The 18,874-nt window shown below is 30.3% G+C and overlaps 3 protein-coding genes across 3 annotated transcripts; 2 read left to right on the top strand and 1 right to left on the bottom strand.

Moving 5' to 3' along the window:
- Positions 1-669: 669 nt before the first annotated feature.
- LOC103500946 (probable carboxylesterase 15) lies at positions 670-6,635 on the top strand. The gene is made up of 2 exons (XM_008464414.3): positions 670-1,359; positions 6,074-6,635. Exons 1-2 carry the CDS (start codon positions 695-697, stop codon positions 6,378-6,380), a joined length of 972 nt encoding a protein of 323 aa, XP_008462636.1. The 5' UTR covers positions 670-694; the 3' UTR covers positions 6,381-6,635.
- A 3,456-nt stretch (positions 6,636-10,091) lies between these two features.
- LOC103500945 (uncharacterized) lies at positions 10,092-13,647 on the top strand. Its single transcript, XM_008464412.3, has 4 exons — positions 10,092-10,545; positions 12,343-12,501; positions 12,944-13,025; positions 13,157-13,647. Exons 1-4 carry the CDS (start codon positions 10,204-10,206, stop codon positions 13,300-13,302), a joined length of 729 nt encoding a protein of 242 aa, XP_008462634.1. The 5' UTR covers positions 10,092-10,203; the 3' UTR covers positions 13,303-13,647.
- A 708-nt stretch (positions 13,648-14,355) lies between these two features.
- On the bottom strand, positions 14,356-17,226 carry LOC103500944 (uncharacterized). Its single transcript, XM_008464411.3, has 2 exons — positions 16,944-17,226; positions 14,356-16,114 (listed from the first exon to the last, which is right to left on the bottom strand). The coding sequence occupies exon 2, from the start codon at positions 15,976-15,978 to the stop codon at positions 15,205-15,207; it is 774 nt and encodes a 257-aa protein (XP_008462633.1). The 5' UTR covers positions 15,979-16,114; positions 16,944-17,226; the 3' UTR covers positions 14,356-15,204.
- Positions 17,227-18,874: the final 1,648 nt, after the last annotated feature.

Consider the following 18,874-nt stretch of genomic DNA (forward strand, 5'->3'; position numbering starts at 1 on the left):
ATATTTTGATAATCGTATATATTATTAAAATTAGAGAAGCTCAAAAATCATTTTAAAAGTTGATCATTTCAAGTGTTCCTTTCAAATTCATTTATTTTTAAAAAAATCTTTAATGTCTCTTTCAAAATATCACACGCTGTGTGTTTAACAAATCCCTTCTTGTTTTTCCCGTACAGTACACACAAAATAGTAAAACAATCTTCAAACAATAAACTTGTGTGTTTCTTGTGAATGAGATAAAAGAAAAGTTAAAGTAACTTAATTTGGTGTTAATTATGGCGCGATAATCAACCATCTATTCTTGTTTCTTCATGTCTTAATAAGTAACAAATTTAATTTTCGATATTTGGTTCTTTTACAATAAATTAACCTTTTAATGACTTTAAAATTTTAGTCTTTTAACAAATGTATATAACATAGTATAACAAATTCAAATTGATTGTTAAAAAAATTATTTAAAATGATGGTAATTTTATATATATATATATTTGGTTGATTTGGTTATCTTCTAAAAGTTTAATTCTAACAAAATAATCAAAAGGTCATAATGAATTAATTAAAATTTACAAAGTATTTTTACATATCCACCACCACTATGTTAGTAAATTACCACTCTACCCTCCTCTCATTTGGTTTATAAAAACTCCTTCCCTCTTTCCCTCCATTTTCACCGATAACCAAAAGAAAAAGAAAAATGGGTTCCCTTCCTCACATAGTCGAAGACTGCATGGGCGTTCTCCAACTCTACAGCGACGGCACCGTCTCCCGCTCTGACAACATCCACTTCCCTTTTCCTATCACACTCGACACCTCCGTCGTCTTCCGCGACGTCCTCTACGACGCCTCTCACGCCCTCCACCTCCGCCTCTACAAGCCGCCATCATCATCATCGTCGTCATCATCATCCCCAACAACTAACAAAAAACTCCCTATTCTCTTCTTCTTTCACGGCGGCGGCTTCTGCGTCGGCTCCCGATCTTGGCCCAACTCACACAATTGCTGCGTTCGGCTCGCCCTAGGGCTAGACGCTCTGGTAATCGCACCGGACTACCGTCTGGCGCCGGAGCACCGGCTGCCTGCGGCGGTGGAGGACGGAGTAAAAGCCATCGAGTGGGTGAGAAAGGCGGGGAAATTAGATGAGTGGATTGAGGAGAGTGGGGATTTGAAAAGGGTATTTGTGATGGGAGATTCCTCGGGAGGGAACATTGCTCATCATTTGGCCGTGAGAATTGGAATCGAGAATGAGAAATTTGGAGTTCGAGGTTTTGTTTTAATGGCCCCGTTCTTCGGCGGAGTTCGGAGAACCAAATCGGAGGAAGGACCGGCCGAACAACTTTTCGATTTGGAAGCGCTTGACAGGTTCGTAATTCTTCTATTCATTCTATACTTCCAATTTTCATTTACACATATATATACTCATTTTGCTTCTTAAAGTAAAAACAAAAAAAAAAAAAAAAACAAAAAAGAAAAAGAAAATGATCTTTAATCCATTTTATCTTAAAGATTAAAATTGTCCTTTTCAAAATTTAAGAGTAAAAATGATGGATTAGATCGAAAAAAAATCAGATTGATTAGTAATTAAATTGTATTCAATCTATCTATATATTTTTATTGCACATTTTAGCTTATTATAAGCTTATAACTAACTATGAAGAGATTCCGAAATTGGATTTGGTGGCGCTTGACTTGACATAAAGTTTGAAACAAAACTACACACTATTTTTCATCTCTCTCTCTTCTTCCTTTTTAGATTTGTTTTCTACGACAAAAATATTTTTTTGTCCTTCATTACTCTTTGTCGAGGGAGCAAAAACTTCGGCTAAATTACCAAAAACGTGTTTGTAGTAAATGTGTCGGCAAAAATTAAATTTGTCGTGTTTTGGGTATCGATACGACTTAAAAATCATTCTAGTTTATGTTTTTAACTTTTATAAAGATTTTGAACGTTGAGACTAAATCCATTTGATTAGCTTAGATTTGAGTCAATTTGAATTTTGTTAACTACAAACAACTATAAAAATAAAATTTTAAATTCAAATTTTGTAGTAGGGATGAAAAGTAATGTTATAGTTTTTTTTTTAAAAAAAAATTATTTAAAATTAATTAATATTTATTAACACTACAAACCGAATTGAGTATTTAAGGAAGAATCAAAATTAAGAATGAATCTTGAAAACAATAAAACAAATTAGAATTTGATAAAATTATAATAATTTGAAACTTAGTAATTAAATTAAATAAAAAAATAAAAACTAAAAGACAAAATAAATCTATAATAATTTTTAATTTCAGATTTTGTTTTTCTTTATATTTACAATAAACAAGAGGTGGATAAGGATTTAAATTATTTGTCCCAGAAATAACGATTGCTTACGTTGGCCCTGTTTTTGGTCAATTTATAAGGCAATAATGAAAAGAAAATAAGACATAAATAGGTGAGATGATATGATACCCACATAAGCTTAATTTCATTTCATATTTTGAATATGAAAAAAACACATGACACACACATGGTGCCTTTCCTTCATCCGTACCTATGAAAAGTTGAGTTGGACTCTACAAAATTCTTATCCACATTCTTTAATTAGTTATTTTTAATTTTAATTCGAGACCAAAAAAGAAAAAAGAAAAATAAAAGTAAATAGTATAAGTACATAAATAGAATTGGTATAAAAGAACATGAAGTGGAGAAAGGGATCATGAATAATTGTAGAATATTTCGAATTAATATTTGACTATTTAATCTTGTAGGCTTCTTATTATTATTTTTTTAAAATACCCACTATTATTATTATTTCATAGTATCATTCCAAAAAAAAGAGAAACTTTTATCCTATATTTACGTCACCAGACTCACCACCAGTCTACGTGGCTATTATTTCTTTTCATACATCACCAACGTTTCTACAGTTTTATAAATTCTCATTATCTATTTCATCCACCTCTTTAATTTCTTACCCAAAATTTTTATTTAAAAATTTCGATAATTTTCAATTTTGTAAAAAGTTATATATAAAAAAATCATCAAAGGAAGCAACACGTTTTCACATTCACGGTATATGTAAATTGTTTAAAAGTAAAGTAAAATATTATAATCTATTTGTTTGTTGTAGACCATCATAAATTATTATATGTATTTATTATGAGAGATAAATGCAGATAACACATCTATAACTATAGATAAGTTGTGATATTTTATTAAAATAACTTTTATTTTTAATGATGTTAGGAAGATTATTAATTTGGTGGAGGTTTTTTTTCATATGTTTTATTTTTAACGTTCGATGTTGTTGGAGGGGAAAATAGTTTTTCTTTTATTTAGAAAACAAAACACTGCCAACCACTTTCTTTCTTTTTTTTTTTTTTTATTGAAAATAAATTAAGCAAATAATTTCTCACAAATGTCCTTTTCAAATCTCCACCATGGAAAAAGAGAGATCTAGTCAATGCCTTAATCTTTTATTTATTTATTTTGACCCACTGTATCTCAAAGCAAGATCCTGTTTTTTCTTTTTTCTTTTTTCTTTTTAATAAAATTTGTTTGAGGTTCTTACAAAAATTTATTAAACCTGTTTTGTTTTGTTTGTTATAAGTATAAATATTTTAGAGAATTTATAAAAAAATATAAAATTTAACAAAATATTTACATTTTTTATAAAAATAAAATATAATAAATTTTATTTTTAATGATTTTGTTGGGTAAATAGCTTCTCAAAATTTTCTATATTAGAAAAAGATTCTAATATTTTATTTATTTTTTTATTTTTGATGATTTTTTTCATTATTATAGATATAATATCCTGGATTTTTTTTGGTAAATCCAAAACTACAACGCAATAAATTACATAGCTAAACAAAAATTATTATTACTATAAGATTAAAAAAGGTTTGAAAATAAATATAACAAAATAATACTATTACATATTTGTATGATCTAAGTTTTAAATAACTGATTTTTCCTATTTAAATACACATGTATTAATAATTGTGTGCTTTATCAAAAACTAACAAACACACGAAACAATTTGTACGTTTTTGTAACAAAACTTAGAAATCCAACGCTAGTAACCACTTAAACAAAGGTATTTGCTAACTCCAATAATTTAAACAAAGGCATTTTAATGTAAGTTCCTCAACTTCGATCTTATTAGACTATTTGATTTTCTTGTCGTCTTCTTACAAATTAAAATTTAATTTCTATAATATATATAATATTACATGTCACATATATACTTGTTTTATACATTTGAGGTAATTATTGTTAATATTTTATAAAAATCAATAATGTAACAAATTAAACAAATCTAAAAACTTTTAATATTTCAAACAACTTGTTTTTTCCTCCATTTTTTTCTAAAGCAAGCCATTTTGAATGTTTATTTAGTGACCACTATATGTTACATTAATTGTGAAGTGAACTTCTATGGAAAAAGATTAAAGGGAACATTTATATATTTTCATAAAATCAAAATTGGTAATGGTAATTATTAAAAAGTTTTAATTTATAATAATATATGTGCAAGTGTGTGTGTGGCAAGATTTGATTGAAATCTCTTTCCTTTTGGAAAATGGCTCTTTCTTTATATTATAAAATTTGTAGTGGATAAGTTCATTGAGTTAATATATTAATTTAATTTAGTTGACCTTATCTATCTTGTGTAAGAATCTCCTATTTTAACATTAATTAATTTTACATTAAATGGGAATTAACTTAATTAACCTTTCTTCCATACATAGTTCACTAATTTTTTCTAAAAGATGACATAATACAACGACATGTGAAACTTATCTTCTCAAATAATTCATTCAAACAAAAACTTCCAAAAAGCAATTACTTTTTAACTTTTCAAATATGACTTTTCTTTTCTGTATAAAAATAAATTATTACTGAAAAATAAAGACTTTGTTGTTTATTTATTTATTCATAGTGGAGTTGAAATTAGAAGGTCAATCAATTGGTTTTCATTATTTTAAACTAATTAATCCAAAAGACAAGGATTAATCAATAATTCAACAATGAAATAAAAGAAAGTTATTAAAGGAAGTTTTTAATTATTAGAATCTAGCACATAAAATCTCTTAAAAAATTTATAGTGCCTTTTCTCCAATCAATATCTCACACACACAACCTTCACAATATCATGTTTCAAGTCCAAATCTTTTGGAAAAGAGGTAGAAAATGATGGATGAATCCAAAAAAGATTTCTCTGACAAATTAAGCCATTCCCTTTGTAGTGATGTCAAAAAGCAATACAAACACAAAAGTGAAGTAATTGTGCTGTGTGGATGCCAATACCAATATGTTGGGTAACAAAAATTTTGAAAGTAAAGTTTCATCGATGAATATTCTTGGAACCAAACGTTTAGAATAGGTTAGACGAGGGATATGTTTAAATTGATTAAGTGCTTAAAAATTCTATTGTTTTTCTACCAATCACAAATGTTTGACTTAAGGGCTCGAGTTACTTGAGTTAGCTCTTATACGATAAAGTCTTTAGTTTCTTTGTTTAGAGGAATAGTGTTTAGCTCTTTGTAGTGTGGGGTTGTGGAAGTAAAAAAGTAGAGATACTAAACTAAGCTTGCATCAATGTATATTTTCTATAATTTTTTTACTTTGAGATAAGTTTTTAAAAACACATAGGAAACTAATCCAAACAATCCTTTAAAAATACTTTTTTTTTAAAAAAATTAAAAGGTCAGTTTCACTTTGGTCCTTTATCTAATACTTTGATATTCTCCTTTGATCATTGAAATTTAGAAAATAATAATCCTACATGCAAAACACACAAGGCATTATATTACATGAGATTTTCAAGCATATGGTACATATAATCTTCGATATCAAGTTGCGTTGTTATATAGACAAGGATATAGCAGCTATTTACACAATTTGATTCCAACACTCCTAAACACTAATATAATAGAACTCTTAATATTGTTATAGACTAAATAAATCATTGGAAAATAGACTTTTTAATTTTTATTGTAGTGAATAGTGATAAATTCAAAAATTAGAAACTTAAAAGATGATAGATTAGGGTAAATTTAACGACAACGTTTTTTGTGGAAACAGGTTTTGGAGGCTATCATTACCAATAGGAGAAGATAGAGACCATCCATTAGCAAACCCATTTGGGGCATCAAGCATGAGTCTTGAAGAAGTGAAATTAGAGCCAATTTTGGTGATAGTTGGTGGAGATGAAATGCTTAAGGATAGAGCGGAAAACTATGCAAAAACACTTTCACAATTGGGAAAGAGAATAGAGTATGTGGAATTTGAGGGGAAACAACATGGCTTCTTCACTAATTCTCAAGATCCTCAATTGGGTCATCAAGTCATTGCCATTATCAAAAAATTTATGCTTCATAACTCTGTTTGAATAATGAATTCCAAAATAATTTTCAATCTCTCACACTTACAATAATATATTTTTAGGGGCTGTTTTTTTTTTCTTTTTCTTTTTGTTGCAAAGTTTGTTGTGTGTGTTTTAGGGTTTGGAGTTAATTAGTTGTCTTGAGTTCTTTCTAATTTTGTATTTGTTTCATTTAAGTTTGAGTTTACAACGTGTTTTAGAACTATGTAATTGATATTGTGAGGAGATGAAAATATAATATATACCAGTATTCAACACGTAGCCTGTGATGTTTCAAACATTTTTTTCTATGTCATGATCTGTCACATTTATTTTTTAATTATTATTTTTTTCTTTTTTAGATTCTGTTTGAAAACTTAGGTAAATATAATAAAAGAAGTAAAAAAATTATTAAAATAATATAATGGATATAAGAAAGGTAGATTAAGTATTAAAGATTTATTTCTATATCATTGAATATAAAAGAAAAAATACAGAGGAAAATAAAATAAACATAACGTCAAAATAAAGAAAAAGAAACAAAACATAGTTGTTGATATATATGTAGTAATTAATTGTAGGAATGAGAATTTTAATTAGTTTTTAAACTCTACATATTATAAACAAAAAATTTTTTATTACGAATTAATAAACATTGAAATTAAGAAAAAAAACCTAAAAAGAAAAAAAGAGAAATGTTATAATGTTAAGATTTTTGTATTTAATTAAAAGCTAAGATTTTTATTGAGTTCTATAAAACATATATTTTAAAAAATAGAAGTTGTAATTAATACAAAATTTCTTAAATTATAACAAATATTATCTTTAAAATAGGTTATTTTGATTTTAAAATAGATCATAAAATAAAGCACTACTTCACATTATTTATTATTATTCAAGAAGAAAAGTATATCAATTGAAAGAAAATGAAAAACATAAAAACTCATTTATAATTATAAAGTAATATATTAAGCCTATAGCATAATGTGCTTGTCTTTTTTTAGTACAAAAAAAGAACCAAATCAATAGTAAAAATATCATAACAAAGAAACATCCATATTGATGATCTCAAAGAAATGATCTTCTAGCCAAATTCATTCCTCAAACATTTGCTAGCATAAGTGGGAAGAGCTACATAATTATTAGGAACTCTTGGAATGCAACAAAAATCCTTAATAATTAGTTGTCTTTGTTTGTCAATCATATAGAAAAGAATTTGCTAAAGGAAACAATGTAGATGAAGGAACAAAAAAGCCTTTATCTATCATTTTTAAATAAAAGATAAATAAATTTTGAGAGCAATTGAGTTGTGTGCAAAAGAAACCATGAGAGACAAACTTTAGAAAATGCAGTGAAAAAGACTCCTTTTATAGTAACAAAATGATATTGCAAAACTACTAAAATTTAATAAGTTTTGAAACCAACTTAATTATAATTAAAGATAAAGTCATAGATTCTAGGCTAGTTTTCTTTTTAGAAATAAAAGACATTTCATATTCTACATTCTTCCCATTTGATTAGATTTAATGATAATTAATAATTAGAAATATTTTTATTAATAAAACTAAAAATGATCTTTTAGCCAAATTAATGATAATTAATAAATGATAAAAGAAAGAAAAAACTTAAAAAGAATTACAACAAACGTAAGGAGTGGTATGAGGTAGGTTTTAAGAGTTAATTAGCAATATTATCAAATACAAAATTATGAATTTTTTTCTTAAACAATGTGTTTTTAAAAGTAATCTAAAAAATAGAGTAGAAGGAGGGTAATTTGGGTGTACATGACTTTTAGAGATATTTAATATTTCTATATTTAATTTTTATATATATATATATATATATATATATATATATATTAAATATCTAAATCTCAAAATTCCAATTTTCAAAATATCTTTCTTATTAAATATTTTTCTAAATTCCAAATTCCAATTTTCAAAAATACATTTCCTTATTAAATATCTTTCCAAATTTTAAATTCTAGTCTCCAATTTTTTTAACAAAATATGTTATTAAATATTTATATCTCTCAATTTCAATTTTCAAAAATATCTTTTCAAATTTCAAATTTCAATATCTAAAAATATTTTTTCAAATTCTAAATTTTAATCTCCAATTCTTTTAGAGAAGATATATATTAATAAAATATGTTATTAAAAAATATATTAAACAAATATTTGCAATCCACCGATATTCATAAAATATCAAAAATAATTCTACAATTAGATATTATAGTTTTTAATAACATATTTAATTTGAAAAGATATTTTTTAAAATTGAAAATTGGAATTTGGAGATTTAAATATTCTTTAGAATCAAAATGAAAAAAGTATGGGAAGAATTCTTCTGGAATTAGATATTATATTTTTTCATAACATATTCAATAAGATGTCTAATTTGGAAAGATATTTTTAAAAATTAAAAATTGGAATTTGGAAATATATTTAATGAAAAAATATATTTTTGAAAATTGGAATTTTGAGATTTAAATATTTAATAACATATTTTGTTTAATATATATTTTTTTTAAAAAAAATTGGAGATTGAAATTTAAAATTTAGAAAGATATTGAATAAGGAAAGGTAATTTTGAAAATTGGAAATTGAAATTTGAAAAAATATTCAATAAGAAATATATTTTTAAAAATTGGAATTCAAATATTTGAGTATATATATATATATTAAATATTAAATAACTTGAAAAAGAAGAAAGTGTGGGATCCATGCATTAAAGTCGTATATTTGTCATTAGTTCGTCTTCTATCATATTTTTTATATTACTTTTAAAAAAACATAGTATTAAAATCTATTAAATTAATAATGAAAATAGTTACAAAAGAAAGGATATATATAATATAGATATGCAAAGAACAATTGTAGTGTTAAAATTAAAACCTAATTTGAGTTACTATGGTTGATTTAATTTTGATTTATTTTAATTTTTGAAAAGAATAATTATTATATTTGTGATAAATATGAATGGTTTAATAACTAATAAAAACAACTTTTTAAACCTTTGAACTTTATTACCTTTTGAAATATTTGAAGGTTTATTTATTTTAAATATTATTTTTTAAAATAAGTTTAAATAAAAAAAATTTTACGAAAATTATTTTCTTTCTCTTATTAATCCAAATAGAGATGAATTTATCGCCAACATTATTCTTATTGTTTTGGTTTCTTTAGTTTTCTATTATAAATTAAATAAATAATAAAAAAAATTGTTTGATTTCAATTTTTATCTTTTCTGTTTTTAGAATCAAGTTCTTAAATTTTTGTGTATTAAAAATAAAAACAATATATGTTTGATAATTGATTTTGTTTTCTGTTTTTTAAATAAAAAAATATTTTTAAAATTTTCATTTTTTTCATTTTTTTCATTTTTAACTTTTTCTTCTTAATTTTAAAAACAAATTCCAAGTTTTTTTTTTTTTGTCTTTTAAAACATATGTTTTAAGTATAAAAATTAATAAATTATGATATTTTCTTGATACAGTAATATTGGTTTGTGCCAAAATTAGTGTATGATCGAAAGTATTGACTTGCCTACACCTACTAATATATGTTTATGTAGGTAGAAACATTATTCAAATATTAAGATAAAAATGTTGATGGCTTTAAAAATCAAATAAACATAAACACAAAATTTAAGTGGCAAATATTAATTTGTTGAGCGTAGGGATGTAATTAATAACGATGAGGAATTGTATATATCAAATAAATAAAAGAAAACTATATTTTACCTAAAATCATTGCCAATAAATTATAGAATTAATTCCCTCTATCTATTATCGCCGCCGCTTCCTTTCTTCGCGCGAGAGAAAACGGCCTGAAAGATTACATTAGAAATGGAGTCACCAACCAAATCGGAGAGCGTTTGTAGAGACCCTAGAGTTGTTGGAGAGGATGATGTTGACGATGATCCGCCGTTGCTGAGCTTTCATGCCCTAGCTGCACTCAAGGAGTTCCTTGCCGAACAAACCCAGCCCTCCACTGAGCCTCACTTGGAAAATGGAGTTTCCGAGGATTCGGAAGTCGCTTTAGTGGCGGAGGATTGGAGGCTGAGTCAATTCTGGTACGACCGCCACACGGCGGAGACAGTGGCTGATGAGGTTCTTACGCTATGCCAGAAATTTGATTCTCCTCGGGTCGCCTGTATTGCTTGCCCCACTCTCTACACTTATCTGAAGGTAATTGGATAGTCGTTTTCGTTTATCACATTTTGGAACTTGAATTTACTTGGCTGAGACTGGAATTTCAAGTGGAGAGCAGATAAATGTGCATCCCTTGAAGCATACCGATGATAAGAATGATTTTTATTCGCTTTATACCAACGTAGCATGTTATGAACTCATGGTATACCTCACATTTTGATTTTAAAACAAATATAAGTTGCACAAAGAATGATTTGTTGTTTCACTTTGTAGTTAAAAATTAGTTTTTGATGAGACGAAAATTTCGTTCACGGAAAAAGGGACGAGGGGGGATCTGTTAAGAGGCTGATAGACTCTCTAAGTAATTGGATATTGAAAGGGAAAATTTAGAAATTTACATATCTAAGAGGAAAAAAAAACCTATTTACAAGCTCAGGGTCACTAAATAGCCCTGAAATATTCTGATGTATGAGCTCCAAAGACATGGCTCCAACTCGGCTTTAGGTGTGCCATGAAGATTGTAAAAAACACTTCACAGTTGCAGTAGGAAATAATTCAACAGATGGCCAGCACCTTTTTCATCAGTGGAAAAGGTGCCATGAAGACTGTAAAAATACTTCACAGTTGCAGGAGGAAATAATTCAACTGATGGCCATGAAGACTGTAAAAAACACCTCACGTTTGCTGAGTGACTTGAAGCTTGAATTGATGTATGTTTACCATCTTTAGAAAAATAGGACTTCATTTGTTACTGTTTCCCAACTCACATTGTCTTAGTCCATTCATAGTGATCAGAAACCTTGTTCTTTTCTGTTCTCTTTCATTCACCTCTTCAAGGTTTGAGACTATTAATACTTTCTGGAAGGATTTGAGCTTTTTGCTATTGGCCTCCTAAAATCCTAATTATTTTAAGCAATTTTTGTAGACATTAACCCACAACATTTTAGACTATAAGACTTGACAAATTAATAGTCTCTTTAGTCTCAAACCGCCCAAAGAAACAGGATGCTCAACAATATAGAGACTATTAATTTGTCAAGGCTTATAGCCTCAAACCTGGGTTAATGTTGTTGAAACACTACTTGTTGAAATATGGTTTGAAAGGAATCAAAGGGTTTTCCATGATAAAACCCTACAATGGATTGACTGTTTAGAAGTTGCAAGACTAAATGATTCTACTTGGTGTTCTCTTTCTAAGCTTTTTGCGATTTTTTCAATTATTTGTTTGAACTTAGGAGCTTTTATCTTTTCTATTTTGATCATTAATTGTCTTGTACCTTTGATGTCTTATATTTTGTTTCCTTGTAATTTGAAATATAAGTCTCTTAAGATGTTTTCTTAAAAAAAGAAAAAAGAAAAAAGAAAAAAAAAAAGAGTTAGGATTAGAAATATGTCATGTAGTTCGACCAGAAAATGAAACCTGACCATGAATTCATTGTACTGCAAATTTACAAGGTTTTTTATCATTTATTTTTTCCAGTTGATTCATAATGTTAGATTTTAAATTTAAATTATAAATATTCTCTAACACAATTTGATTTCTTTGATTCGGTTATGATAATAGTTAATTTTTGGTTGCTAGGTTTTGCACTTGTGTAGTGCACCGGTGCCTATAATTAAGCCTTAGACATTACACTAGTCTATATGAGTTGTGAACACTTTTTTTGAATCGAAAACCCTATCCTCTTTTCCAAACCAGATTGTTATTTTCTTCACCTTTTTGTTTTTTATACGCCGAAAGTAATTTCTTCTGATTTGAAGCCATTTTCTTCCAGACCTAACCAGTTTCTCTATTGACTAATATATTTCCTTAGTCTGGTCTTCATTTGTCAGAAAATTGGTCCCAATGTATCTGCACAACTTCTTGAGTATGACAAACGCTTTTCCCAACATGGTAGTGAATTCACATTTTATGATTACAATGAACCAGAAGAATTGCCAATGGAATTGAAGCACAATTTTCAGATTGTAGTAGCAGATCCTCCTTACCTGGTGAGAGATAATGTCTTTGCCTATGATTAGTTTTTGTTTTTCTTTTCTTTTTTGAACACTTTTGGGTGCTTAATTTGTGAATCAGGGTTAAATATCCTTCTCGTTCACAGGATTTTTGTGTATGTGAGCGCACGTGTGATTATTATCACATCCTTGTCAGAATGCTTTACAGCAAAATCCATTTCTTTACTCTCCCAAGTTTGAATGTTCTATTTGAACATGCTAGTTGTGCGTAACACTAACAATACATGAGTTTACGTCATATAAAGACTGAACTCATACAAACGACAGTTTTTCTACAAGACCATATAACGCAGCTCTCCCAGTTGATGATTCTGTATTCTGATTGTAACAGTGCTTTGGATTATATATATATCTGTGAGACAATGCTTCTGTACCAAGCTATGATTAATTTGTGCTCCGTTTATGTTCCTTCTGGCAGAGCAAAGAATGTTTGGAGAAAGTCGCTCATACAATTTCTTTTCTAGCACAACATAGTGAATCTTACCTGCTATTACTAACAGGTATTGCAACGATGAACCCCCTTATGCCGCGATTATATATTTCACATTGCAATTTGTTTTTATATCTGAGATAATTGTGATTTTATTCTATTGTTTTGCTTATGATTCCACATTGAATCGTTAAAATGCAGGAGAAGTGCAAGCAGAAAGAGCAGCTGAGCTAATGGGTTTCCATCCATGTGGTTTTAGGCCACACCACTCTAGCAAGCTCGGAAACGAGTTCCGACTATTCACGAACTATAATCCGGGGACGAGATTAGGAGGTTGGGAGCAATAGATTCTGGATCTCATCATTTTTTATTCCGTTCAAGTGGTGGTGATGGTTCATGCCTACAGTCGAAGAAGGATTCAGTGAGAACTCTGTGAACTTATAGAAGTGAATGGGTGCAAAAGCCAAAAGGTAATGGGTAAAGTGTGATTACGTTGAAGTACCGACGGAGAACGCTCACTAGCACTTGTAATAGAAAGATTTGTAAGCTCCATGATTTCTATTAGTTGGGGAATAGACTGTTCATTTTTGTTGTTGAGGACTGATATTCAAACGTCTAAGGAACAAAGTTTTTAATCATTCAAAATGAAAAAGTGTAAAATTAAAGTTAAAGATTGAATTAATTTTGGATAATTAAGAGTCTTTTAGAGTGATTTTAAACATGACATCATTTCTTCTTGATTATTGTTTGATTCCTTGGTTCACGATGTCGACAAACAATGAAATTATGAAAGGACTTAAAAGGAGAAAGTTTTGGTAGAATTGATTTGAGAACGTTAAATGAGGCATGGAGGTGTAAACAACCAACTCAACTCGACAATTTAGACTAAATTACAAAAAAATCACTTAGATTTTGTCCATTATTTCAAAAGTAACATTTCGAAAGTAACAATACTTCCTTTGACCATCCACAAATGTACATTAGGAGTTTAATTTAGAAATCAACTAGAATTTTAAATGGAAATTAATATTGAAACATATGTGACAATGAACAAGAATGTTGAGTCTTAATTTTCATTCTGTTTTAGGTCTTAATAATTTTCTAGTCTTAATTTTCATTCTAGATCTTTGTTACACTGTTTTAGGTCTTGATAATTTTCTACCATATTAACATATCTCTATCAGAATAGTTTTTGAACGTTTATGAAAGATGAATAGTAATATAAATACTGTAGGTTTATGAAAGGTTAATGATAATATAAATATTGTAACTCAAGGAATACTTTTAAAGCAAAAGGTAAAATTGAGATAAAAATGTGTTAGTTTTGCGATTACGAGCTCAAGCAACCAAAATCTTGGCAAGTGGGTAAGAATAGTTAGCAAGGAAGTTGGCTCAGGAGATGCAAAGAAAGGCTGAAGTCTTTTATGAAAAACTAAATATATTGAGCAACCCAATAGCAAGCCCTGTTATAAAAGAGAAACCTAAAACCATTCCCCTAGTGGGCGAGGTAAACAAAAAGAAAACCCAAAACAATCACTAGAGGAGCAAGATCAGACTATTCCAACAGCATTTGACATCTAAGATAAATCCAGGCAATCGTTGTTAAAGATTTTGAAGACTTTGAAGAATGCTAGAGCATCAAACTCAACTACCAAAGAAAGGCTGACGTCTTTCTTCATACCTGAAAGACTGATCCTACATAAACATTAAGACCAATATTTAGATTAGACTCCTTACGCATATTTCCTCTATTTGAAAAAGAAATCACAAAATTTCTACAAGAATTTCCAGTATACCTATCTCTACTGATTGCTCAATTAGCTCGGAATTATTTCAAACTCCTAGAGCCATTGCTGTGTATGACCAACGAACAATCTCCTACTTCACAAAATGGGAAATAAACTGAGAGTAGATGAAATAATCATACCAAATTCCCTCCATCATCATGCTAACACCGTTGATAATATGGTGATCTTATTCTATATAAAACCCAGCAGATTTGAGATAACATTTGCTCTCAATCTTCACTTCCAAGAGCTGGAGCTTTACATAGTTCTCTGCCTACTTTTCAGTCCCTGATTGTTGAAGAAGCAAATACACTCTTTTAGCCATCAATCCTTTGAAAAGTCAATAGACACGTTTTGAACTAAACCAATATATCCATCTCTTCGTACAACCAACAATTCAAGATACACCAAGATGGATGGAACTGATTACACGGAAGCTGAAGAACGAGTTAAAATCATCGGTTAAATCCTGTAAGCCCGATCAAAAGGTTCAGAACTATAGGGTTGACAAACACACTCAATTGCATGTATCAGTTTTCTACGAGGCCCCACCGCATTTGCGCCCATATCTTTCAGTTTTTTCATGGTTAGATTTACCAGGTGAAATTTAGTGATACTCTTTCTCTTGAAAATACCTACAAATTGGTCCAGTCCTAGTGATTCCAACCACCTACTTAAACCTCCAGCTTTTTGCAGCTTCCTCTCCAGATTAAGCGCCCTGAGTCTTTGATTTAACAATGTGCCTCCTGCAAGAAAGCCACCAGGGCAATGCAGCTGTCTAGGCTGCTGCTTCATAGATTTTGTGCTGTTCGATAATCCTAAAACCTTATAAGACCTTGAATTGAAAGCGTTGTCTGGATTTGGGGGTGTGACAGCTTGCTTCAATGGCTCTTTCCTTGTCAAAGTACAATGAGCAGCAGCAGATTTTGAACTTTGTTGATTAGCATTTTCAGAAGATGATGGCAGCACATTAGCAGGCGCTTCAATACGTGTCTCTTCAAGAGCTCCTGTTTGGCAATTTGATACCTTTTGGGTAATTGGTTGCAGCTGACTTTGTCCAGCATCGGGAGTTGAGGATTTTGTTACTACAGAAATAGGAGGCACTAGGATTGTGATTTTCTGCTTCTTTACCACCACCCAACTATCATCTCCATGCATATCCAAATCAATAACATAGTTTGAAGAGCCAGAAAGATGATTAGGATTACTATTCTGTTTTTGCTTTGTTTTCACCATCACATTTAACCTGATTGTTTTAGACAATAAGCAACTGAACTTGTTGATCCAAAGTAACGGTATAACTATGCAGAAAAAATACTCGAATATATATCACGTGTAGCTACTTCTCAGATCATCAACACACAATATTGTCCTGCAATAAGAGAAAATGAAATTTTTGCATCAATAGACAAACAAGTTATAGTTTCAGTCTCAGATTTCCAATTAAAAAGTAGAGGCAAACATCCAAAATCCGCACGCTCAAAAGTTTAACCTTCCATGATGTTAGTTCAAGCAAAAGCATAACTACTCAGTATATACATACAAGCCTAACATAACTTAACTCAAACACATATCCAGTATGAAGAACTTGATCAAATGAAAGTTCATCTCTATCAAGCAAAACAATTGATTTTGTTTTGATTTAGATGTGAAATAATCCTCACATAAAACTTAAAATCCTCTTGGGATCCCCCAGTTCCCCACCTCTTCAGCATTCCCAACTAAAATTCTGTATGCTTCTCCACTCATAGCATTCTCTTTACAACTTTGGCGATCCCAATGAACTTCCAAGATTCTAACCCCTTAACGAGTGGATATCTTCAAGCTCACACAATTATTGTAAAATCACAAGCTAATTTGCATTTTCAAGCCAACAATGACCTTTACACTTACCCAAATTCAGCATACAGAACTAAGTGTTTCATGAGTACTATCGAACTCCATATATACACAGCAATAGCGTTTACCTAACAACTAATTTCTGTAGAGAAGATCACTATTGAACGATACAGTTTATAAAATTGTCTGCGTCAAACTGATTTAGAACTTGAAGAAGATTCAAAAGGTTCACAGACAATTGAACTTGTTCAAATGCTCTATTTAAGCTCGAAATCGTAAATTTCAACTTCATTTCAGCATCTCAGACTCGAATAATAGCCACAGAACAAGAAAAATATAAGAACAATAGTGAAAGCACGTACCATGAATCGGATCTAATCGAGTGAAAACAAAGACGAACTCCATGATGTAAAAAATATAGGAATCGAATCAAAATCGGATGGAAGAAGCCGAAAAATCAAATCTTGTACTCTCTACGTTGGTTTTTACTTTCTCGGGTTCTCGATTTCTGTTGATTGTTCAACAAAATATTCTTTTGGAAAAATAAATTACGAATTTGGTATAAATTGATATGTTTAAGAAAAGTTCTTTAGAGAATTCTATTTCTTTTTTATCAAATAACTTTTCAGTTTCAACCGATTGAGTTTTAATCCTTAAAAAAAGAATAACCTATTTAATACTCTAATGATTACTTATGCTCCATTGGCTCAAATTTTTGCTATTTTATACAGAGTTTGAAGAGCAAAAATATACTATTAATCACTTCTTAATCTCAATCAATATACTATTTTATACTGATTTAATTCTCGCTTTTTTATCTATGAAAATCCAGCCTACAAAACTGTAACGACCCAACTTTCCGGACTAAGCTGAGGTCACTACCAAATACCAAAACTCGACCATTCAACATAAAATTTAAAACGGACCAGTTACGATTCATTAAAGCATTAGAAACCTTACAAAAAGACAGTTTCGGGCCCTATTTTAAATCAATCATAAAAAGTCTCAAATAAAAACTCAAGTCATCAGTTCAAAATCACAAGTCAAATATTCTGACAAAATACATAGCGGAAGCGATAAGAAAACCAGACGCGTCCATATGGCCTTCACGCATCCTTCCTGCCTCTCGTCGGTCTGCCTCTCGCTGTGCCCTTACCTGAAAAGTTAAAGAAGAGAAAAGGGTGAGTATAAACATACCCAGTAAGGGACCCACTATTGGGCCCGTTAGGGGATAACAGTTAACTTCCTATTCGGGGGTACCCTACATAACAGTCTAGTGGTTCCGTAGAACGCACATATCAGTCTAGTGCTCCCGAAGGATGCACATATCAGTCTAGTGCTCCCGAAGGACGCACACATCAGTCTAGTGCTCCCGAAGGATGCACGTATCAGTCTAGTGCTCCCGAAGGATGCACCTATCAGTCTAGTGCTCCCGAAGGATGCACCTATCCGTAAGGCACACTACCCCATAGATGAAGCTAACCGTTACCCCTCAGTCCATACTAAACCGTCTACATCAGTCACACCCCAACGGCATTCATATTACAGTTCCGCCATAGGCTTTGTCAGTCAGATAGTATAGGTTTAAACAACTACACCCTCAGTTGCTATACGCATCACCAATTCGCACACCATTAGGGAAAACCCTAGACCCAATCAACTAACCAACCAAAACCGGACTCACTGTCCTTCCCCGTCCAAACTCCATGATCAACATCCAGACCAATGATTACTACATACTGAACCGTAACTTCAAGGTCCATCAACATAAAATCCCAATCTACAATTAGCAGTCACAGTACCTTTACAACAGACAAAATATAATAACAGTGCTTAACAGCCAACACACATACAGTTATTCAGTACAGTCACTAACGTGTAATCCCCTGTGGATTACTACGTTTTCAGCCTCGATCCGAGGTCCAGTAGTAGGAAAACCCTTACCTGATACTCGGTTATGCTCCTCGATCGAATCCACGCTCAACGGATCAACCTAAACGAAAACACAAAGGTTTTAGTTGATGACTCTAGTAGAAGTCGTTTTGAAAGGTCCGAAACGACACCCGTTGACTTACCCAAGGAAAGGAAAGCTATCTCCAAACAAGCCTGCCGCGGGATCCGAGAACTTAAGCGTCAACTCCTTACTACCTTCAAGGGAGAAAAGTAGGGCCATATCTTATTCCAATATTCAAACTCGAATTGGATGTAGTAACATTAGGGAATTCATCAAAACAATCCTTACCGAAGACTCACCGTGACCCGAAGTGGAGGAAGGAAGGCTTAGGTGGCTCGG

The sequence above is a fragment of the Cucumis melo genome, chromosome 8 (assembly GCF_025177605.1).
Source record: "Cucumis melo cultivar AY chromosome 8, USDA_Cmelo_AY_1.0, whole genome shotgun sequence".
Lineage (NCBI taxonomy): Eukaryota > Viridiplantae > Streptophyta > Magnoliopsida > Cucurbitales > Cucurbitaceae > Cucumis > Cucumis melo.

Coding starts and splice junctions, on each gene's coding strand:
- LOC103500945 (XM_008464412.3), top strand. CDS start 10,204: ATGGAGTCACCAACCAAATCGGAGAGCGTTTGTAGAGACCCTAGAGTT. Junction 10,546..12,342: donor CTCTCTACACTTATCTGAAG/GTAATTGGATAG, acceptor TTCATTTGTCAG/AAAATTGGTCCCAATGTATC. Junction 13,026..13,156: donor TTACCTGCTATTACTAACAG/GTATTGCAACGA, acceptor GTTAAAATGCAG/GAGAAGTGCAAGCAGAAAGA.
- LOC103500944 (XM_008464411.3), bottom strand. CDS start 15,978: ATGGTGAAAACAAAGCAAAAACAGAATAGTAATCCTAATCATCTTTCT.
- LOC103500946 (XM_008464414.3), top strand. CDS start 695: ATGGGTTCCCTTCCTCACATAGTCGAAGACTGCATGGGCGTTCTCCAA. Junction 1,360..6,073: donor GATTTGGAAGCGCTTGACAG/GTTCGTAATTCT, acceptor TTGTGGAAACAG/GTTTTGGAGGCTATCATTAC.